This window comes from Globicephala melas, chromosome 1, assembly GCF_963455315.2.
Source record: "Globicephala melas chromosome 1, mGloMel1.2, whole genome shotgun sequence".
Lineage (NCBI taxonomy): Eukaryota > Metazoa > Chordata > Mammalia > Artiodactyla > Delphinidae > Globicephala > Globicephala melas.
This window is the reverse complement of record NC_083314.1, coordinates 5,775,769-5,801,132: the sequence shown is the minus strand read 5'-3', so window position 1 is coordinate 5,801,132 and position 25,364 is coordinate 5,775,769. Positions and strand designations below refer to the sequence as shown.

The 25,364-nt window shown below is 35.4% G+C and overlaps 1 protein-coding gene across 16 annotated transcripts in view; it reads right to left on the bottom strand.

Moving 5' to 3' along the window:
- The window catches only part of KCNT2 (potassium sodium-activated channel subfamily T member 2), a 405,220-nt gene that overhangs the window by 84,720 nt on the left and 295,136 nt on the right, over window positions 1-25,364 (bottom strand). For all 16 annotated transcript variants that reach the window (XR_009563185.1, XM_060294948.1, XM_060294737.1 and 13 more), the window contains 5 exons: window positions 22,386-22,535; window positions 20,777-21,006; window positions 13,358-13,571; window positions 10,838-10,943; window positions 6,773-6,945 (listed from right to left, as the gene is read on the bottom strand). Coding sequence is in view for 15 of the 16 variants with exons in the window: in XM_060294948.1 (XP_060150931.1) it covers window positions 6,773-6,945; window positions 10,838-10,943; window positions 13,358-13,571; window positions 20,777-21,006; window positions 22,386-22,535 (873 nt within the window). In the remaining variant the exon portion in view is untranslated. The remainder of the gene's footprint in view (window positions 1-6,772; window positions 6,946-10,837; window positions 10,944-13,357; window positions 13,572-20,776; window positions 21,007-22,385; window positions 22,536-25,364) is intronic.

The following is a 25,364-nucleotide window of genomic DNA, read 5'->3' as shown; positions in this document are numbered from 1 at the left end:
GCTCAGTGCAGTGAAGCATTAAAAGAAAACTTCCAAAGACTATCCCTGTTGATCACATTCCTACCATCAATAAATTACTTCCTAACCATTTTAAATGGCCCCATATTACTACATATTATAAATGTACCACAATTCATTATAAAAATCCTCAATTATTTCATTTATGTTATTTTCACTTTTGTGCTATTAATTACTGGAGTTTCAAGCTATTTCCAATATCCTGCTATTATAAATGTTACTCGTCTGGACATTTTTGGATGACTCTTTTTCTAGCATTTGTTTTTATCATTGACCCCAAAACATTCATAAAACTTTTCACATTAGTGAATCACAGGTTACAAATATTTTTAAAGCTCATGCTGTAGGTTGTTTTCAACAAACATAATCATATACAGTCCCAGTAGTGGTCATGGCTAGTGCCTTCCAGTTCTTCTCTTTCTGGGCACTGCTCAGAGCGGGTATTCTCACTGCTAACTCAAGACCCTCCATGTCTCTTACCCACCTCGTGATTATAGAATAATACGTCAGGATACAAGTGGCACAAGACAGGGACAGCACTGAGATTCTGTGGTGCTTTCAAGATCCTTTTGACTGTGTCATTTGGGGGGTTATTATTTTGTTTTATCTCTCTTTGCTCCAACATAGTTCCAGTCAGATAAAGTGAGTAGCTCAATAACTTGTGTAGCAGAGTTGGGTTCATAATTTCTCATTATTAATTGCAGAGCTATACCCTGTCTGGAATAACCTCCTCATTTTTTTTAAAATTCAGATTATTTCAATTATTTACACTATCTTCGCTGACCATCTGTCCACTGTAACATATCTGTCTTCCAAAGTCTTGCAACAGTAGTTAATGTTATTGAATAATTCAACTTAATAAAGATACCAAAAATTTTCCATGTGATAAGAAGTACCGGGGTCACTAGTCCTTACGTTATGCCAACTCTTCTGTTAGAGCTAAAACTGAAGATGTGGCCTTTGTATTTTTTTGTTTTGTCCAGTAGAAATCATTCAAAGTACGTAGACATCAAAATTATTGCCTTATATATTCCTGAAACTCATGAATCTCACTGACATGCAATTCTGCCACAAACATGTATTTACAATGCACAAACAATCTTTCAAATCCTTAGAAATTAACATCTGTATTGTGGTAGCACAATTCATCCTTACATGAATCCAGCTATGTTACAAGGCAGGGCAAGTCACCTGAAACCTGGTAGACATATAATCCTGATGAAGCATATCTAATACCCTGCAAAATTTAACTTATAGAACAAACAGATCCATCCACTACTTTTACTGATAAAGGCGGTTTAAAAGGAAACCTGAAATATAAAGAATATATCAACTATACGTTCATATGGATTATGTTGGCTCATTTAAGTAAATCAGCAAAGGTTTTGATGGCACTAAACTGCTTAGGAAAAAAAAAATGAGCACATCATTCATCAGAGTCCTAACTGTAATTCTATTAAGAAACATGACTATTTATGAGTCTAAATATCTTCATTATATTTAAAATAGCTTCATTATTATATAAAAATTTTCATTATATGCAAATATGAATTAGCTAGCTATTGATAGGAAGTTAAAAGTTTTGGGAAATTGCATGGATTTGCAAGTTGAAGATCATTTTTTCCCATTTAAGTAATAACTATAATGAACTTAATTTTTTTGTTTCAAATTCGAGAAAAGAATGCAGTGAGAGTTTATTTTGCTAGCATTTCATAATTCCACTTTTAAGAAGTTTATCTCTCCCTTAAAAATACAGTAGTAGCTTAATTTCAACAACTTGAAATAAATTTCCCTTTTTTTGTTAATTGGGTTTTCACAGAAATTCTCCCATCAGTTTAAATAGTGACAATGTCCTTCTCTTGATTGGTAGAAGGGGGGAAACTGACATTTCCTCACTGCCTTTTATGAGTCAGATATGGTACTAGTCCTTCATATACATTATTTTATAGACTTGCAAAATAACTTAAGATAAATGTTCTACTCATTTTATAAATGAGAAAATTGAGGCTTACAGAAATTCCGTAATATGCAACAGGCCTATCAAGAGGGTAAACTTAGATCTTATTTCAGATCCGTGTGAGTCTAAGGTCTGAACGTCTTTAATAAGGACCCTGACATATCAGACAGTTTATCGTTATTTTTGAAATAAGCTGAACTGGAGCTTACTTTTAGCTCTATGTGGAAAGAAGATTGATTTAGTAAAGGGATAGTTTAAACAAGATGTTGTAAAAATTAAGAAGATAAGCCTGGATCTTGTACTTTAACCTTGTGTAGCTTTGGGTAATGTATTCCAAAGTGTTTGACTCTCTTTTCCATGTCTCATATGAAATGGTATCAGGAGATGACTAGATGATCTTTAAGGGTGAGATGGTAATCAAAATATTTAAAATCAGTGTGGCCCAACAACAGGCCAAAGAGAACAGATGGCCAATCAATCAGAACTGAGACCAGCTCTAATGAACCAGTACCAAGTGTAAGATGTTTTCCAATGTACCCGGGTTTTATGTAGTTACCATATGAAATGGAGAAGCCTTTCTATTTGGAAACATTGTGAAGACTTATTTTGACATATTATGTATGTGAATATCATAAATTTAATTTACATTTTTAAATCCCATATTTGTGGCATCTGTTATCTGTTTCTGGTATATTGAATAAATTGGTCTTCAACTAAATTTCCTAAGTAGCCATGTATTGATATTATTTTCAGCAATGCTCATGTGCATTTAAAATAAAGTCAAACCCCACTAAGCTAATAATTGTAGAAGTGTGTACAATTATTAGTGTGCAAATTCTTATAACCCAGAAATATTTTAAAGAAAACATCATATTTCTTTGTAATACTATAGGATAGACTGAAAAATACTAGCCACAGCAGAGAAACAAGTATCTCATTGTTTAAAAAAAAAAGAGGAGGATTGCATAAAATTTCCTGGAACGTTATTTATTGGTGTTTAGTTTTTGCTTCCTCATTCTCAATCAAAGAACAGAGAACAACAAATAAAAATGTTAGATACTGCTTTCAGGAAATGCACAGGAAGCTGATAAATTTTATAGCCCGAGCTTTCATCTCAACGCTTTGAAAAAAAGTCAAACCCCATTAAAATCATTTAACAAACAACATCATGTGAATAGCTAGATTCCAAACTGTAAGTCCTTAGGAAAGCAAAGAAAAAATTTAATGCAAAATATTCTAAAGTTAAAATATTCTTGTTTCTAAAAACAATTGACAAACAATGTATTTTTGCATATATCAAAAACCTGTAAGTAAAGTAAGGTCACATAGTTGAAAGATCAATGAACTATGAATTGCAGAGAAGGTTCTAATTCTAGAATTGACCTTGGAAAAAATCATTTAACTTCTTTGGCCTGTTTTTTCCTTTCTATGAAATAAGAGGCAGTGGTGTAATCAAGTCACACAGACTGAATTCTTTAAATGTTATCATTGTAATTTGCAAGCTTTGAGATCTTAAGCTGCTTGGTACATCTTTCTGAGGATAAATCATCACTATATGACATGGATATATTTTTTATGGAAATACAATGTGAAATAAAGGTTAGGTATCTACTATGATGATTGCCATGTAGTAAATGCTCAACAATTATTACTATAATAAGCAGAGGGTGGTGGCAAAGAATATTAATTTTATTAAATAGTCACTATGGTATTATTCAGATAAAATATTCTCTGATAAAAGCTACATCTATATTTATATTGAAATACTGACCAGTTTGCCAGTAACTAAGAGAAACAGAGTCTTCAGATTTTTCTGTGATAGATCAGATTCAGGAATTAAGACTCTAGAAATAACCACTTGATTTTTATAATTCTAATATACAAACCAATCAATCAATCATTCAGTAACTGGGCAGTTTGGTAACCTGTTAATTCAAAACCAAACAGAAAGAGGCTGATTTAGTTATGGTAATTCCAAAGTCTACACCAGGTACACAGGTTAAGAAATCCTAGCTCCTGCCACCTGTTCATTGGAATAATAAGGGGGAGAAAGGGGGATTAGTGACTCTGAGATAAGATTACTTAGCAAGACTGGATATGGAAAAGGAGTGGAGCCCATCTCCACTTCATGGAGTAAACTCCACTCCCAAATTTGGCAAGACTGAATCTTTTATTGTGTTTTATAAGGAATGTATATTTGGTATTCACATTCAGATTTCTCACATATATTTGGTCTTCACCACATTTTCTAGCTCACAGCTCCCAAAACCCTTGCAATTTCCTGAGTGATAACAGCAATGGGAGCATCTTTTGTCATAATATTTGGTCTCTAATCCTAGTTCCTGAAATCACTTCAGAGCCAAAAAAGGTGAAATGGGTGTCTTGTTCTTCATAACAAGCCCCTTTCCAGGAACACTGGGTTTAAATTAATGAGGTGCCGTTTGGAAAGTACCTAAGGATAAGGCTGTTTGCCAGGGAAACTGAAGTTCCAACCTGAATAGAAGGTTGGAACTTCAGTCCCACCCCGTGATTTTTGAGGAAGGGGGAGAGGCAGGAGATTGAGTTCAATCACCAATGGCCAATGATTTAATCAATCGTGCCTATGTAATGAAGCCTCTATTAAAAACCCAAAAGGATGGAGTCTGGAGAACTTCTGTGCTGGTGAACAGGTAGAGATTTGGTGATAGTGGTGGCCACATAGAGGGCATGGAAGCTCCATGCTCTTTCCCCATACCTTGCCCTGTGCATCTCTTCCATCCAGTTGTTCCCAAGTTATATGCTTTTATAATAAGGTGGCAATCTCGTAAGTAAAATGTTTCTCTGAATTCTGTGAGCTGCTCTAGCAAATAACTTGACCTTGAGTAGGTGGTTGTGGGAACCCCCGATCTACAGCCATTCAGTCAGAAGTACAGGTAACAATCTAGACATGCAACTGGCATCTGAAGTCCAAGGAGGGGGTCACTGAAATTTCCAATCTATAGCTGATCAGTTATGGGGTGATAACCTGGCTTGTGATTGGCTTCTGAAGTGGGAGTAGGACAGTTTTGTAAGACTGAACTTTCAACCTGTGGAATCCAATGCTATTTCTGGGTACACGGTGTCAGAAGTGAGTTGAATTCCCCCAGAACTGAGCTGGTGTCCTGCAATTGCTTGCTGGAGGTGTGGAGAAACCCTCTGACACACACATACACATTGAAATCGGGTCCAAGAACCCAATTAGGAGATTTACACATCAGGACAAGAAATTATACCTTGAAATAATATAAATAAGGTGAAAGGATAGTTTTTCCCCTTTGCTTTATCACAGGGCTGCTGTAGGCACAGTGCCACTTCTTTCTTTCTAAGCCTCTTCCTATCTGCTTCTCTGTATTCTGGGGCCTGAGTTGATCCACTTTGATCCAAGCCAGCCGAGATGGAAATGCTCTAAGTCAATCAACTTGTAAATACCCCTGTCTTAAATTTATCTTTAAGGCAGTGGACACATTACACCATAAGCAAAAAGAGCCAAAATTGGACACTTCTGAATTCACATAGTTGATGAGCATCTCTTATGTGCCAGATCTTCGCCAGTTTCTTAGAGCCTCCTACCAGAAAACTTCCAGAATAAGAGATATATCCCAAGGCCTTGGAGGTGCTTTGCCACCATACTCTATCACCCTAGCCATCCAGTAGTTCAATTTTTATTCTCCTAAGGTTTGTTTTATTAAGCTTTTATTTCTTCTGACATTGGGTCCAAGTTTTTGTTCCCCTACACCTGCCCTAAATTTATCTCACCTTTCCTTGGATGCTAAAGTGGTATCAAAGAAGTCATTGAGTCATCAGACCTGAAAATTCTTCAACTGAAACCTCTGGAGGTGTGCTCAAGTTTTAGAGTTGATTACCATTGAGATACTGACTCTAAAACAAGATGCGTCAATCAGTATCTTGATATTCATATATTCAGAATAAATAATGTCATGAAGTTACAATATATTGGGGAGATACCTCTGTTTTGAAAAAATTCTTTTGATAAATTTTAAAAGCAGAGACAAGGCAGAAGATTTTGGCCTCATTTGGTTTACCCTGAAATCTGCATCACTTTAGAGTTTAAGAGGAGAGTTGGAGGATTCTAAAACATGGTATTGATTTAAGGACCATCTGCTACTAATCTGAGTCAGAGAGAGAAATATTGCAATTTTAGTATACAATGGATTTGACCACAGCATTTAGTGATGTATATTTACATTCATATAAGGATTTTGAAATGTTTAAGTAGTCTTATTTCACAAGAGTATATCAATCAAACATTTTCAAAAGAAATGAACATTGTAAAGCACAAACTATTTATGTTATGTTACAGAATATATGTTTTAACAGTGGAAGAATCATAGGAACTTATGATGATGTGTAATGGTATGATATAAAATAGATCATTAATATGCTCCTCTGATAATTAATGGTTCTTCACAAAGACAATGAAATTGTCCAGTTTTGGCAGAGATTTTCTAGGCTCGTTGATTAATTTAATGAAAATAACTATAATTATTTCAGTGGTATGTTTCCCACTGGTAGAGAGCAATGACCACTTGCAAAAATAGTTTTAAATAAAAGGCTCAGAGTACTCCAGTGACGTTTTAAGTTGTACTTGTGAAACACAATCATATACAATGGTTGTTTTCTACCACAGCACAGAATATATCTCTCAATGAATCATGTGCCATAATGTATCTGATTTAAAATATTCTAAGTAAATTAAATTATTTTTGATAAAATATTAACAAATTTTTGTCTTGTTTGTGCATTTAAAAATATACTTACGGGTTATCCAATAGCAGTATTACGGGATTAAGTTCTTTCTTTGGTCTATAATATGCCCTGAGAGGAACAATAAAATTATACAATCCATTTCCAGCTGTTTCAGCTGCAACTATAATTAGCTTATTTTTGAATCCATAGGCTTTTGCGTCCTCATAGTAGTTATGCTGGCAACTCTAGAGAAGAAAAATTATACAAAGAAAGGCCATTTTTATACTCCACTAATATTGGGTAAAAATATTTAGAAGATCTGGAAATGTGAAATTAATCTAACCTAGTAAATCCTTTGTTTTCTAACAAATTTGAAAATAGTTACATTTTTCTATGCCAAGTTCTCCAGCCTGAAGGTGTGCATGGACGAGACAAATGAATTGCAGGTATGCAGCTTGATCTGGGGAAGGAAAAGGCAGCAACACAGTGTACACATGTTCCACTGCAAACTGAAACTTGCTGCCAGATGACGTCTGGGTATCAATATTAAGGAATCGTCACAAGGTGTATGTATATCAAAGCATCATGTTATATACCTCAAATATAGACAATTTGTATTTCTCAATCATACCTCAATAAAGCTGGAAAAAAATAAATCATCTGCCTCTGACTTTATTTCCAGAAATAGAGTAATATTAAAATTAAATAACCTTGGAACATTCCAAGTATGGAATACCAAAAGGATGGATATCAATATCGAAAGGGATTTTTTTTTTTGGTTAAAAAACAAAAATTAAAAGAAAAAAACCCTAATTGTCTAAATGTATACCTGAGCTGGCAAGATAACGATGCAAATACTGAAATGTAAAATACTAATGTTAACAATAATAACAACAAATTACCAAAATGTGTTTCCTGAGGATATTTTGCTACCTCCTAGGGAGCTAGAATTTACTGGACTTAGCATTATTAAATCAAGATGCTTTTAAACAAAATTATCTGCCTGGATAATTGCTTTAGTGTTCTGGGTTTTTAATCTTTATACGTCTTTATGAGGGTTTCTTTTTATTTGGGTTGAGATTTGTTGATTCTCTGTGGATTCATCATCAACTCTGGAATGTTCTCTGCCTTTATTCTTTAATAAAAAGTTACAGAACATTGTTGGGAACAAGGTACTTTGAGTCAGCAGAAGCAATAAACACCAGAATTAGAATCACAAAGATTACAGATTTCACTGTTATAAGATTCAGAATAGAAAATGAGCGTGTTTACTATGTTTAAAGAAATAAAAGAGAACATTCAAAGCAAGAGCAAAGAACAAGAGGGTATTTAAAATATTCACTTAGATGTTTAAAGAAATTGCATATACTCTATTCTGGAACTAAAAATATAACAATTAAAAACAGAAGCTCAAAAGATGATTTAAATTGCCCATTTGATGCATCTGAAGGGATCAACTGCATGATTGAGTTGAAGTAATTACTCAGAATACAGAAAGAAAAGAGAAAGTAGTATGGAAAAATTAAGATACTTGGAAGATAGTGTGAGAATGTCTAATACACATTTAAAAAGAATACCTGAAAAAGAGATGCAAGAATCAGCAAGAAGCACTATTCACATAAATATTGACTGAGGATTTTCTAGAATTAATGAAATATCCAAATCCTCAGGTTCTGGAAACCCAATGAATCCTAATCCAAATAAATAAAGAGAAATCCAGTGTCATACACATTGTCATAGTGCAGAACAGCCAAGACAAGAAGAAGATCTTAAAAGCAGCCAGAGAGAAAAGAGAGCTTTAACTACCAGAAACACAAATTAGAACGATGGCCGACCTCTCATCAGCAGTGTGGAGCACAGAAAGTAGTAAATAGAATCCTAACAGGCTAAAAGAAAAAGAAAATTCAGAGCCTGGAATTGGACACCCAGCAAAACTATTCTTCAAGAAGGAGGACAAAATAAGGACACACCTAGGGAAAGTGAAATTGAAAGAGTTTACCACTAACAGGACCTCATTAGTAGAATTTCTAAAAGTAGATTTCTAATCATGGAAGTAGGAAGATCAATCCAGCAGGAAGGATTAAGGCATAAGAAAGAATGGAGAAATGGGGAGTGGTAAAGGAGAAGGACAGGCAGTCTTCACTGGAAGTATGATTGGAGAATTACTACTATAGACAGGATCTGAAGCCACATGAAATTAGGTCACTTACAAAGAGATTGTGGAAGGAGAGGATGACAGGCTGAGGCTGAGATTATTAAGAACTTCATTTTTATGAGATCAAATGAGGTAAAAGAACTAATTTAGAAGATTTAGAAGTAGCTCAACTAGTAAGAAAAAAAAAGAAATAGAACAAGGACAAAACAGGGAATTTAGTATTGATAAACCTTGACCAAAAGGAGCCTGCTGATACTAATGCAAAACGGACTGGGCAACAAAATACCTGCTCACAGACTTCATGGACACAGTAGGATTGGCTGCATAACCCCATCTGCTAATCGCAAAATGGGCACTCATTTACAGAGCAGACCACTACCTCCAGCCAGACTAACGCCACCTAAAGAATGGATAACCCCAGATGTTATCGGCCAATCAACAATACTCGGAAACATCGCTTTTTTACTTTGGTGAAGAGACAACTTGTCTTTTGGCTTTAAAAGACTGTTTCTCCTCCAGCAAGCCTCATCTCTGAAAGCTTAATTTTTCCTGTGTCAGGTTCCCTTCTTGGGAATCTGTGGAATCATTTTGACTCTTTGGTTTCCCAACATTACTTTCATCTTTGTGTGTTAAAAAGTAAAATGCCACCAGATGTGGCATTTTAAATAAAAGGCTCAGAGAACATGATATTATTTTGGAAATCCTCTTTAAGGAAAAAAACACAAAAGTCATACATAAAAAATCAGTCACAGGTTCTTGGAAGGGGCCAATACAGGAGAAGGGCTCTGAAGCTTAAGATGCATCAAGGTTACCAAAGATGCAGAGCGAGCCAGTGCTAGAAATGCTGTGAAGCAGGAAAGCAAAACAAGGACTGACAAAAAATAAGGCATCGAGAGACGGAACTGTCCACCTTAATGGACCCAGATGAACATCTGGGAGCAGGGGTAAGGGTTCACAAAAAATCTTTAGGAAGATAGAGGCAGAAATTTTCTAATGATCTGCTAATCTTCCTCAAGAGTGACAGCTACAGCCAAGATTCATAATGTTTATCACATGGAAAAACTAATAGTAGTAAAAATATTAACAAAATGTATTAAGTGCCTATACATTTATTACGTTCCTGGCACTGTGAAAAGCTTTCTCCATGCACGAATTTATATCATCTTCACAAGAACCCTATAAGGTTCATATTAAAATTACAAGCATTTTGGAGATATGGAAACTGAAGTTTAATGATAATGTTATTTGCCCAACTGGCTGAGCCTGGAAGCAGAGAGCTGGGATTTTAACTCCAGCTAACTCCAAAATATAGAATAAAAGAAGAAATTCCTGGTTAGAATTAGTGGCACGTTTTAATTTCTGAGAGATTGGGGGTTTGAGAGTCTTCTCTTTATCTGCTCTCTGACTCATCATGAAAACAAATTCTTACCCAGGTCATGTCCAATGGCCATACTGTGAAAGAGAAAGATTCCTGCTTTCTTGGAATCTTTCTGTTTCGGATGGTTTCTCCTGAATATCAAGGCAGGAACCAAGAACTACTATAAAATCTTTAAGAAAGGGGACATTAAGCAAGACACTTCCAGTCTAATAATTCAATAATGAATTATGACTAGCTAATTTCACCATGTCAAGCGATTCCACTTTGAGATTTGAGGCAAAAATGTCTAGTAAAATAAATAGAGCGCATCTGGCCAAAATGATCTGGGGAGACTCTGGTTTGAGGCTCTGGCATCTTTGTTTTTCTCTTTGAAACAATGACTGACCAACTCGTTGGCTACATTAGTAGAGGGTAAAGCACTTGGATAACCTTTAGTGCAGTTAAGAAAGTAAAATTCACCACTTTATGTATTACATTTACATTTGAAAGATAATATTCTTTTAACATATTTCAGTCAAAAGACTATACAAAATTATTTAAATACATGTAATTACACAATGCCATCATTTTAGTTTTACAGAAAATAACAGCAGTAAGTGCTTACCTTGTCTAGTCTTAAGCAGCAAAATGGCACTTTTTCATGAAGGAGATGACAAAAAGTGGGTGAACTTCCTATATATGGAGAGTAAGGTGGGTAGCCTTTAGCATATCTGTAAAACAATAGGAAATACTGAATTGCCTTGAATTAAGGCAGGCAAAGTCAGACAATCAAGTTATAGCCATGTTCCTCTACTTTGATAAAGTTAGGTGCAGTAATTCTTTCTTTTGATATGGACATAGTTTAGAATAAGGCCCATGGACCTAATCTGGCTCATCACATGGTTTTGTGAACTAAAGTAGTTTTAATATTTTTAAATGGTTGGAAAAACAAGTCAAAAGAAGAATAATATTTCAGCTCGTGAAATTATATGAAATTTAAACTTCAGTGTCCAGAAGTGAGTTTTGTCAGAACACTGTCATGCTCACTCATTTTATGTATCGTCTTGGGGTGCTTTCACGCTTCAGAAACAGAGTTGAGTAGTTGGGGCAAAGACCACATGGTCCATAAAGCTGGAAATATTTACTAGCTGGTTCTTTCCAGAAAAAGTTTGCCAATCCTCAGTTTAAAAGATTTAGACACATTTTAGAAAATAGTAATGTTAATCTTTACAAAATACATTAAAGCAAAATGCATTATTATGATTCACTCTATCACTATTCATCAGTCATGGATGCATAACCAAAAAAGAGTAAATCATTTTAGACTGAGTAAATTATTCCATCAGACCCACACAAAAGCCAGAGTTTTTGCTGGAATCACGCTTACATATTATCAAAGATGCTCAGTTTATTTGCTGACTTTATAAATATAGTCACATTATGGTTGTAAAATTTTCAAAATGAAACTATCAAAAAGTAGCAGCACAAATGAAAATTAAGAAATAAAAGAAAATTTAGTAGAGGGAAAGTTATTTTATCCAATATGAAAGCTCTTTTTTGATAAAGAAAATTTATCTTTCAAACCAAGAACTTTCAAATCTAGTTATTCCAGACATCATTAGCTAGGACGGTAAAATGGAGAACATTTTGCAAATTTAGAAGTTGATAGTCTCCCACTATTACTTCAACATCTTTTTCATTTTTCTAGATATAAAAAAAAATTCCACCTCAGTTTTTTCAGTACATGTAAAGAAAGAATTTGTATCACACCACACAACACCATTTCTAGAAATATACTGGTGGTCAAATCTCTTCTTCTTCCTGTCAAATATTTCATAAATCTATTTGAGTATTATTAATTTCTTGGAGAGTGGACTTGTCTTCTGTGGGTATGTGTAAGTTTCTTGTAATAAATATTTAAAAGTGTGAAGGAATAACAGAAGGCTTTTTCTAAGTTTCAATTATATTTCAGTTCATTTTAGTTCAGTTCAACATTGATTGAACTTCTATTATATGAAAAATATTAGAAGTGTTTGAATGATGTTACCTTTGCCACTACGACCAATACTACACCAAATAGTATTTAATACTCATTGAATGCTTACTCTGCACAAACCATTGTCCTAAGCACATTACTCTATTACCTCAATTAATCTTCATATGAACACTATTTACAGATAAAGCATCGTGGGTCAGAAGATTTAATCAAAGTCACTGGCACACAACCAGTATAAGGTAGAACTGCCATGGGACACAAATTCCTTCAGACTCCACTGTCAAGACTGTTGAACACTGTGCTTTCCTCATGAAATGCCAACAGGGCTTCACTGGTAGTGCAGTGGTTGAGAGTCCACCTGCCGATGCAGGGGACACGGGTTCGTGCCCCCGTCCGGGAAGATCCCACATGCCGCGGAGCGGCTGGACCCGTGAGCCACGGCCGCTGAGCCTGCGCGTCCGGAGCCTGTGCTCCGCAACGGGGGAGGCCACAACAGTGAGAGACCCGTGTACCGCAAAAAAAAAAAAAAAAAAAAAGAAATGCCAACATAATATACGACAAGTAAACAACCTCTACTGTAGGCTAAAATGTGATTAATAGCTTAAACATTGATACTATCTGTTATGGAATCTTAGTAAAGAGAACTAGTACTTCCTTTATTCATTCATTCAAAATATTATTGATGTATCCTGAATAAAAATGATTGCTGAATGCTGAAATAAGAGAAGCTTAATGGAAGAAGCTGCATTACATGTCATTGAATAATTGATTGAACTTCAATATGGAAGTGAAAAAATAAATTAGAGGTAGAAGGTACATTATAATTCAACAAAATCATGTAATTATGAAAATACAAACTGTATCCTTAAAGAAAAATATGTAAAATATAATATAGGTTATATCATGGAAATGCTGATTTACCTATTTTTTTCTTTAAGGATAAAGGATAATATAGAGAAAAATGAGGCTGTCAATAGCTGTTGAAGCCAGAAATTTGAGGACTTAGGTTACTTTATCATCAAGAGAGATACTGGCTAATAGGAAGGGTGTTTTGGTAGAAGCATGTAGGATTGATTCTAGGATGTCCAGAAGGGAAGGATATTAGTTTTTCTTGGCAAGCACAAATCCCAGTAAATCTTACAAACATACTCCACATTTGAGGACATTTCTTCATCTGGTGTAGTTTCATCTTCTGATTGATCACTTAGAAGATCGCATGTTTGAAGTGATGACGTATCTGCAACCTCTAAAACGGGAGCAATGCTGGGTCTTCTGACTTCTTTGTTTCCTTCTGAAGGAAGAGACAGGGTAGGGCCACTTGCTGACCTACAGCTTGTGTCTTGCAAGTCTATGGCCACAGTTCCTGGAACAATGAGACATGAAAATCCATCAAAGCATTTGCCGCCTAACCTATAGGACCTGTCAATCATTTAATGATCAAAATGAGATGAAATACAGCCAGAATAACCAGGAAATATATGATATACTGTTTATCCTTTAATCTCAAAGGTTATTTATTTCTTTTTAATATGGGTATTTTTGCCCGCATGGATAAAAACAATTTCTGTATTTGTGCAAAAGTGTATTTGCTGCAACCAGCTCTATAGTATGAAACATAAGATTTGTGAAATCCTGAAATACTTAGAAATTTCAGTTAAAAAAATACCTTGTTTCCATTTATATTTATTTAAAATTAATGAAAAAAATTTGCCATTTGCATTTTGTGGGTTTCTCATTATATCTTTTTCCCCCATTTTTTTATCTTTCTCTTACTGATTTATAACCGCTTTTTTACATTAGAACCATTAATGTTTATGTTTATTCAGCAAATATTTATTAAGTACTCTGTGTGGCAAGCACTAGTCTAGGCACTTGAGGTATGCAAGGAACAAGGCAGACAAGGTTTCTACACATACGGATTTATCTTTAAGATAATCAAGTGGACAGAGAAGTGAAAAAAGTAATTCCTGATAACGCCAAATACCATGCAGAAAATAAAACAGAATTATGTGATACGGAATAGTGGGGATGGGAAGCGGGAGGAGGGATGAGCTTTTCACTAGGCGATGACAAGGGCTACTCTGAAATCATGACATTTGATTTTTTTGACCTAAAAGAAAATCACGAGCACAGGAGCCACGGAAATACCTTGGGGCAATAAGAAGAGCGAATCTAAATAGCTTAAGGCTTTTGAATTCTTGGGATACTCAAGGAATAGTAAGCGGAAGAAACAACTTCCTTTGAGATTTTAAATTAACATTTAAAAACTAGTCTAAACATCAGTATATGGAAAGTGGATGTCTCTCCCCTTCTGGTAGAAATAATCCAATCTAACGGATAACTGCCTCCATATTTTACGATAACTCACTTCATGTATGCTTTTATGGATAGCCGGTCATCCTTCTGAAAGCCCTTAGTCCTCATTTCGTCTCATTCTTCGAAGCAACTATTAAAACACTCTCCACTTCCTTCAGACTTCTGTCTGACCTTGCCACCTTCTTCACTATAACAGCCTAAGTTTGTAAAGGGGGGGAAAAAAACCTCATGGGTTTTGGCATCTCAATGTTTCTGAGTGTGAAAGTTGATAGAAACAAGAGACTGGGGAGAATATCTGGGTATTCCTCAACATTGAAATGTGGGAGGTCAGGTTTTAGAGGCTAGTACCTCTTCATATACTATACACAACACTCAGATTAGAGGGAGGGGTGGGCTGGTGTGTCTACAGTCAACAGGGAAGACTCCTGCGAGGGACCTGTAAGAATATGTCTAGAGCTGCTGTGCCCGAGGAAAGGACGTGATGACCAGCAGTCAGCAATTCCAGTATCTGAGCAGAGACAAAGGCGGTTGGCATCAGAAGCTGTACACTTGGCCACTGTTTTAGCACCATAAATAAGGATTAATTTATAATTCAATCTATCTTAGAGGTGAGATGGGGATCTTAGAAAAACTGAGATTGACTTTTCCACTAATCAGGTGACTGGATCTGATCAAACATGAAATTTTATAAGGTTGATTTATCGAAATAAAGCCATATGATATGATTTGCATCTTAATACTATTAATCCAAATCCATATTTATGACGTTTATCCCCTACAGATGACCACGTCGTCTAATTCAGAGAGAAAAGAGAAGTTACGGCAGAAGAAATCCTTCAACTTCTTCAAGCAAATGAACATGAGAGTTTCACCAGACATTTTTTTTTCCCCTCATTTACATTTGGAATGAAACAGACATACCTCCATTTATGTAAAACTAAGCCCTACTCTTGCGGTGGGGATAAGTCCCCACCTGCTTCCTAAGGAACCATGTTCTCTGAATTCCACCCCCTCCCAAATATGTCTCCACATCACCTCCAGTTACCTCTTCACCATCTTCCTGACCAACACAGGAAATGTGGTCTCTCCCTGACAATTCTGCCAACACTGATATCTGTCACCAAGCTGGGCTTGGGGGATATGACCAAGAGAAAGTCAGAATTTAGCAGAGGGAAGACACAATTTTAGAAAGCAGTCACAGTTACAGAAACAAGCTCTTCTTTGAATCCTTCCTTCCCCTAACAAAACCTGGCTCTTCTCTGACATCTTTCCCTGCAGTTCTGAAGGCTGCAACACCTAAAGAGATGTCTGTGTTTTGGAAGTGGGGAGATACCCTCAATGTTCTCACTGCCTCTTTCAGACCATTTTCCTTTCATCACCTATAATACCGCAGCTCTGTACCCAGTATCTTTCACTATATTCTTTGTTCACTCCTGTGTCTGTCATCCCACGTAGTGTTGTTTTTTTTAATTGAAGTACTGCTAACAACATTATATTAGTTTTATATTAGTTTCAGGTGTACACATAGTGATTCCATGTTTTTTTTATAGACTATACTCCACTAATGGCCTTTTCTCCCATCATTCCTTAGCCATTCACTTTCACGGTCATACCCTAGATTTTATAATTACTATTGATTTATGATTTATGATTACTATTGACACATAAGCTCTATTTCTGGCATCTCATTCTTTGATACTTATTGTCACCTCTTCTCTTGCCAGCTCCCTCCTTTTTGATTCCCACTGGAACTATAATCTATTAAATTCACTAGCTTTTCAGTCTCCTTCAACCAACAGATGTCTTTTCACTTCCTTACCTAAGTTAAGTTCCATGGTCCATCACTGTACTCATTCTCTTACCTATACTCCTGATTAACTTGCCCTTCTCACTTTCTTGCACATCTACCATTGCCACCAAGTCTTTTCTTTGCACTCTTTTTCAGCACAACTTTTTCAGAGTCGTCTAGACCTAGTTTCTCTACATTGTCTTCTGCCATTCTGTCATAAACCCCTCTGACCTGGCATTCTCCACTACCACGTCATTGAAAGGGCTGTTATCAAGGCAAAGAACACTGTTTTGCTAAATTCAATGGCCAGTTCTCATGTTATTTGACCTACTAGCAGCATCAGACATGGCTGGTAACTCCACCCTCTGCATACACTTGATTCATTTGGATCCCAGGACAGGACACTCATCTGGTTTCCCTGCTACCTTGTAGTAGCTCCTTCTTTGTCTCCTTTGCTGGTTTCTTCCCATCATCCTGATATTAATATTGACGTGCTGCAGGATTTGGTCCTTTGTCTTTATCCCTTTTCTTCCCACAATCGTTTTCTCAATGATCTTGTTCAGTCTCATGGCTTTAAATATAATACATAAGCTCAGGAATCCAAAATTTACTTTTTCAGCATACACCTCTCTCCTGAACTCTAGACTCTTACCTCTTTTTTTTTTTTTTTTTGCGGTACGCGGGCCTGTCACTGTTGTGGCCTCTCCCGTTGCGGAGCACAGGCTCCGGATGCGCAGGCTCAGAGGCCATGGCTCACGGGCCCAGCCGTTCCGCGGCACATGGGATCCTCCCGGACCGGGGCACGAGCCCGTGTCCTCTGCATCGGCAGGCGGACTCTCAACCACTGTGCCACCAGGGAAGCCCCTAATCTCTTGTTTGACATCTTCCTCTCAATGTCTAACAGATATTTGAAATTCACTGTGTCCCAAACTGAACTCTGTATCTTCCCTGGCTCCCACTAAACCTTTACTCCCCCACCCTCATTGATGGCCATTCCCTTTTTCCTGCTGCTTATATGAAAAACCTTGAGTTCTTTACACTTCTCTTTTTCTTACAGTTCACTTCCCATTCAGCAGCAAATCCTGGTTCCTCTACCTTCACAGTATACACAGAATTTTTTTTTTCTTTTTTACCAATGCCACTTGAAAATACACTGGATCCTTGACCTAAACCATCTATTCTCAACAGCAGCCAAAGTGATTGTGTTAAAACGGAGTTCAGCACAGGTGAGATCACGCTGTTCCTCTGCTTAGAACTTTATCGTGACTCCCACTTCACTCAGAGTGGAAGCTACAACTCTTACATTGACTTAAAAAGCCCAACATGATCTGACCTCTTTTTACCTTTTCCCTCTCATCTCCTGTACTCTTACCATCAAATCATCATGTTTGAGTCACGAAGGCCTCTTCTATGTTTTCAAATTAATTTTTATTGGTGTATAGTTGCTTTACAATGTGTGTTAGTTTCTGCTGTACAGCAAAGTGAATCAGCTGTACGTATACATATATCTCCTATTTTTTAGACTTCCTTCCCACTTAGGTCACTACAGAGCACTGAATAGAGTTCCCTGTGCTATACAGTAGGTTCTCATTAGTTATCTGTTTTATACATAGTATCAATAGTGTATATATGTCAATCCCAATCTCCCAATTCTTCCCACCACCCCCCCTTCCCCCTTGGTATCCATACGTTTGTTCTCTATGTCTGTGTCTCTGTTTCTGCTTTGCAAATAAGATCATCTGCATCATTTTTCTAGATTCCACATGTATGCGATAATATACGATATCTGTTTTTCTCTTTCTGACTTACTTCACTCTGTATGTCCATCCACGTCTCTACATATGACCCAATTTTGTTCCATTTTATGGCTGAGTAATATTCCATTGTATACGAGGGCCTCTTTACTGTTCCTGGAGCACATCTGTCAGGCTCCTACTCCTACTTTAGGGCCTTTGTACTGGCTATTATCCCTGAAGGAATGTTCTTCTTTCAGACAACCACAGGGATAATTCCCTCATTTTTCTTCAAGTATTTTCTCAAATGTCACCTTTTCCATGAGGCCTACAATCCACTCAAAAATCCAGTTCTCCCAAAATTCATACGCACTTTTACTAGCTCTGTTTTCTTCTCTCTTTTATCTTATTACTCATCACCTTCTAACCTACTAAATAATTTACTTTTAATTTTTTTATATATGTTATTTATTGCAAGTCTTCCCCATGATAGAATGTTAGCTCTGGGAGCTAGGGATCTCTGTCTGCTTGTTCTCTAATCACAAATACTTATAAGAGTTCCTGGCACACACTAGGTACTCAATAAGTAATTCTTGAATATGTGAAAGAAATGAATAGAACTGCTATGGAAGAGAAATAATCATGTTATATCAATGACAATCAGATTTACTTAACAAAGTCCAAGCAGGACCAGGAAATATGCCTCAGAGGGGGTGATATTGGGACTGAGATGCAAAGGATTAGAAGTAGTTACATAGGCAAAGTTGGGGGCTGAGGAGTAAATGCCGTCCGAAGAAACAAAGCATTAAGGTTCACTGGTGAAAAAACCATTAGGGAAGATTGAAATGAATTAATATGATGGGGGCTTAGGAGAGCAATTGAAGAGATGATGAAAAACCATTAGTGAAGACTGAAAGAAATTTAGTATGATTGGGACTTAAGAAAGCAATTGAAGGGATGGTAAAATGTGGGACTAAAAATATAAGAAAGAATCATTAAAAAAAAAAACTTTAAGTAAAGTGACAGTGTAATTTATCTTCTAAATTAAGATATTCCTGAGAGTCAAAGTAGAGTTCTGTTAATAATGACACCAGGAAAATGTATATAAACCGGTACTGTCCTGGGAAAACTGGGATTACCTCATGTAAAAAAGAGGTTTTGATCATCCAATTATAAGCCATGTTATAAAATTTAGACTTTTTTTCCAATGGCTCATAGGAAGCAATTAAAAAGATTAACGCAGGAAAATGACTATAACATTATGTAAACATTATTACTCTGGTTGCAAGGTGGAGGACAGTGTAGGGCAGCAAGGCCGGAGGCGTGCAGAAAAGATTGGGGGGATGATGCTGCAGTGGAGAGAAAGGATGAGGGAGGTTCAGACTGACCACACTGATAGCACTGAGAATGGACACAGAAATGAATGACATTAGGGGCTACTTAATGGTCAGATTTAGTAGAATTCAGTGAATTATGAAGTATAAGAGAGGAATCGTAAAAGTCAGACTTGTGGCATTACCAATCAGAGGATGATGATGTCCCATTTGTTTTTAGCAAAAAAAAAAAGGAGGTAGAAATGGTTTTGAATGAGGGGGGAAGATTAGTTCAATTTGAATATGCCGCGTCGGTTTTTCCTGTAGGCACTCAGATAGAAATAACCCACGGACAGTTGAATATATTGTTGTGAAGAGAGGTTTAAGGTAATGATTTAGGTAAGGGAAGCATCAATTTATGGAGGACAGTTGAATCTCTGAGATCAGATGTGACTATTTAGGGAAAATGAATGTACAGGATGCAGAGGAAAAGCACTAGAGCATTTTAAGATGTCCACTGGAAGATGCGAAGATGTCCACTGGATTTAGTGACAAAGAGGAGAGTGGTGGCCTTGCCAGAGGAGTTTCAGTAATATAATGATTGCAGATTTCAGACTAAACTGGTAGAGACATGAGGGAACAATAAGATTTCAAGCTGTCAACCGCAAACAGCTCTTTAGAGGAATTTATCTGTGAAAATGATGTCGTAACATGAGGTCCAGAAGTGTGTTGTGTGTGTGTGTGTGTGTGTGGAGAGAGGTGAAGTCAGAGAGAGAGACAGAGGGAGGGAGGAGAGAATGAACCAAGGATTTTGAAAAAAAAAAAAAAAAATTTAGGTAATGAGGATGAATAAAAGACTGAAGTTCCTAAGGGGGAAATGGAGAAGGGTCCATGGCATAAGTGAATGCATTTATACTAAAATATTAGAAGTTAAAAGAAGAAACTCATTTTCCTTGTGATAGAAACTAAATGCTTATAGGTGTGTAGGTGGTTTGGTGGCAAAATTTAAAGGAAATTCTTATTTGTCTGAATCTTTTTTTTTTTAATTTCTGTGTCACAGAAGCCAAGTTCTATGATGAGAATTAGATGGATAGGAGAGTTTTGAGAAAAATGGAGAGTATTTGAAAGAACCACTACTGATAACTGAATAGAGAACTGACAAAGAAATATAGAAGTGTCAGGTGCTTATATACTAATCAGATATATGAAATCATCGTTAGACGTTTTGAATTAGCTTAATTTCTTACCAATTTAACAGATTTGAAATTTTGTTCTGTAATACTTAGCTATACCAAGTTTGTAATACACACAAGTATGTTTTAAATTTGGCTTTGGAATTTTAAGAAAAATTAAAGTATATTTATTATTCTTTTCAAAGAAAGAGACTAATGATATTTCCAAATGTATTTATACTTACCCATGCTGGCAATTATGCTATGTACAGGTAATCTAGATGGTCCATGATAAAATGACCTTGATACATTGCTTTTTTTCTGATGGTCGTGGTTTTTAAATGCTGAATTCTCTTCTTTGGTAATATTAATATAGAAACATATATCTGTAGCACTCATAATATATCGAGGACCTGGATTCAGCAAAATGTTTTTATTATCCTCCCTCCTAATACCAATCAAGCAGACACCAAACCTTAATTTAAAAAAAAAAATAAAAGAGTTTAAGGGTTAAATTCAGCAATTAGTTTTTTTTTTTAAAGTTCACATATGTAAGAAAATAATTAAACTATTATAAGGCAGAGAAAAATTAAAACCTCAAATAAGAACATTTGAAAGCTTGAAAAGATCCTAAAAGTTCAAGGCTCTTGTTTTTAAAGGAAAAAAAAAAAAAAACAACTATGTCCTTAGTGTGTTGTGAAATCAATTTAGTTAATTAAGACTATATATGTTTTTTAATAAAAAAGAATGGAATAAAAGATAATAGAAATATTATCTACATATCATTTAGTAAGGGTAAGAGTTTTATTGTAAATTTTGTGTGTGTGTACTGGGTCTTACCATAAAATGTATACCTTAATTTGGTCAAAAAAGATAAAACAGTATTTCTTACTTTGGTCAAAAAAGTTTGACAGCCATTGGCTTAGGGGAGAGGAAGAAACTTACTCAAGGTCACAAGAGAAAGAATTAGGGTCCCTAAATTTATTTTTGTTCTGTCTTGAATTTTAGAAAAAAATTTAGAAAAAAAAATTAAATAGCATTGAATAGGTACACAACTTAATTAGGAGAAATAATAACCACTAAATGTAACAGGTGTTACTTAAAATTTCTTATATACTTTTTCAGGTTATGTTCCAAACACAAAACCTTCTGAATATTTTTATCTCAATATGTCTTATAGTGTTACAAATAAATCAAACTTAAAAATATTTTTTAAATATAAAAAAAGTATATAAACAGAATCATGTTGGGAATTAAAGTAGAATACTTTAGATATTAGATTACTGGAATATACTAGATTATTACAAATCTTAAAAATGTTATATTAATATTTTATAATACTAATAATATATTATTTTCATGTTAGACATACTTTTTATTTCTTAAGTAAAGAATTTCTCTCAAAAAGAACAAAAATAATAATGATCTATGTTTGAATTGGAAGGTACTATCATTTATTTTTTAACTTATTTTTCTGGACAAAGCAAGTTTTAAAAAAATGTCTAGCTTTTATAAATGTTATTTTTACTTTGTTTAAATTTTTAATCACCACTTTAAAATTTAGATTTATAAAGGAGATTCATTTTCATGTGAATTTTTACAGGATTAAAATATTTTTAAAGTTAAATTAAAAGATACTAAAGTCAATATTCTTACTAAGTTATATGATACACCCAAGAATCTTAACTCGTAGAGACCATACCAAAGGCCAGAATTCAAATGTCTCAATAATTATGTCAAAAATTCAAGAATAATTGCAACTTATGAGCACCAATATGGGTTATATAATGGAAAACTGTGTTTAAAGGTATGACTGATTAATATTTTAATTCCACTCTGGAAGCAGAAACATACTTTTTGTGTGCATGGAAAGAAGCATAGGTGAAGCTCTTTCCTTCATATTCAGCAAAAAATGTACTTTCTTCCAAAACGATGTGGTACACTTCATTCCCAGAGCATCTGCCGTACATCTTCTGCCATTGTTCTGGCGATTGCTGGCCTTCTCTGCAACAAAAGCATACACACATACACACAGAGAGAGACAAACAGTGAATGTGGTTCAAAAAAGTCCTTGTCATACATAATCTGGAGTTTTCCAACTGTAAGAATGGACAAGCACAGTTCAAAGAAGTTATCTGTGTGGTGCTCAAAATGATGACACGATTTACAAAGAGTTGCTATAAAAATTTCGAAACTAACACAACATAGAAGCTTGAGAGATGGCAAATTTTTAAAAAGTAGAAGGTTTTCACAATCCAGTTAATAAAAGCATTTATTGTGATCATGAACCAGTGAGCTATAGCATCTGATTTTTAGTCTTTGTTTAGGTATATCATGTCATGCATGACCTATATATAATACTTGTCTTATAGTCTCAGTAATACAGCCCACTTCATCCCCTTTATGATACCTGCTTGGCTCCTGTATGTAACTGACTGCTTTGTATTTAAAATTATGAATACATACATCTCAAATTATCAGTTTGATTTTATAGAAAGCATGCTCTTAATTTCTATCCATATCATAGCAATGGATTTCTTCCAATTGTGTATCAGTTAAGAAAAGATACTTCTTTGTGATAAAAGTAAGGATCTCCAAAAGAGATTACCAGAAGTATTTTTTAAAAGAATATAAGTTTATCACAGAAAGTGCAGTTTCCTTTTTATTCTAGAATATTCTACTCAGTGAGTTTGGAAATTTATTAAAAACTCAACTTATGACAAAATTTATTGTGAATATACAATAATGATTTTTCCCATTTTGTACAATAAATTCCATTTACTTTTGGTGAATAAAGTTTATGAACTCTGTAAGTACAACAAATGAACCTTCTAGAAGAAAAGAGATGAATTTATAAAAATCAAAATATTTCATCATAACCTCTGTAGCTTCTGGATGGATTAAAGCAGACAAGTCATATTTATCATATTTTAAACTCTGAGTTTTGTCTGAAAACATTATAAAACATTTATAAACATTTTCAAAGTGTCAATAAATTTTTAAAAACCCATATATTTTCCAGGTATGTTTCACTTGCACTTCATTCCTTCTTAAGGATGTTTAAGGGTTAAGAGTCTGAGCCTTGGAGTCTGACTGCCTGATGTGAACCCTAACTCTGCAATGTTGGGTGAGTTATTTAACTTCTCTGTGATACTTTACTTCTGTAAAAAACATTATCAGTCTCACTGGGTTGGAGAAAATGCAGTAAATCAAGTAAATCATTTAGCAGATGTTGGGAACACAGTAATCTTCAGTAAATGTTAGCATCCATTATTATTTTGCTGTTATATCTTCCTCATTGCTGAATTCGGGAGCCACTTTCAACATTCCTAGTCACAATATGAACAATATTGCTCTTAAAATCTTCACCCTTTCTTCTGTAATGTTAACATATTTTTGAAACTAGGAAAATAAAACAAAACACATTTGACTATTGACTATATATGGCTACACCTAACTACTACTTCCTAAGAATGATTGTTCTTGGTGGAGAAAACTCTTCCTTTGGCCAACAGAAATAAAACTATTTTTGGTAGGTAACATATTGCTACTTGGCAAGATAGTACTTGGCAAAGATAGAATTCGTTTAAAGGGCTGAAAATGTAAGAGAAGGTGCCAGTAATTCATCAGGGTTTGTTTGTCATCCAAAAGGCCTCATGGGGTCAAATAATTGTCACATAAGGGCACTAAAAGCTATTCAAGAGAATCACAAATCTAATTCCAGCAGCTGAAATGGAAATACAATATGGTAACTTGGAAGGAAACAGAGAAGGACGGGGTCAGACAAGGACAGCTCTGATGAATTTCCTTAAATCACTTGCTGGTTCCATGCTATTTTATACTGGCACCTTTTTACCAAACATCTTTAATGAATCTCTAAATTCAGCTAATTGTAAATATATAATTCTTTTTGCTTTCACTTCATGTTAATTACTTGAGAAATGTTGGAAATGAGCAACTCCATCTACTACTAATGGGTATGTCCAAGTCTCACTTATTAATTCCTACATGAAATATTTATTGAGCACGTGGGAGGCGGCAAGAAAAGTTCTAGATTTCTAGGCGATGACAGTTGACAAAAAGGGCAGACCTACTTTCTTTCTTGAATCCTTTAGTGGAGGAAAACTGACAATACAGCAAATTATGTGTTGGAAGTGATAAGTGGTGGGGGGAAAAATAAAGCAGAGAGGGAAATCGTTTTCAGGGGTGGATTGGAGTATAAATAGTATGACTGAGGAAGACCTCGCTGAGAGAATGCCATTTAAGTAAAAATCTTGAAATGGATGAGAGAGGTAGTCACAGGGGAGAAGACTGTTTCTGGCAGAAGCAGCAGCAAGTGCTTCCCTGAGGCAGGGGGATGCCTGGTATGGCTGAGGAGAAGCAAGGAAGCCAGTTTGGCTGAGCTTGAGGAAGGAGGAGAAAAGGAGGCCAGAGAAGTAACTGGCAGGGAGACAGGTCATGAAGGGATTTCTAAAATCTTGCTACTTTGACCTTTATAGGGAAAATTTGCAAAAGATTCTGACTTATACTTTGCAAAAATCCCTCTGGTCATTGTCCTGAGAATAGACTGAAGCAGCAGCAATGAGCAGTGAGTTTATTGCAATGATTTAGCAAGAAGATGATGGCTTGGACCAGGTGAGATCCTGGGTGTGTTCTGCAAGTGGACCTGAAAGTATCTGCTGATGGAAGAGAAAAATAAAAATAAACACCTTAAGTGCCCATGGCCATCAGAAATATGAAAATTAAATGAATAAATATCCATACAGATAAAAGTGAAAATGTAAGTACTAATGCTTATAAAGCACCATGGGGAAATCTCAAATACGAAATGTT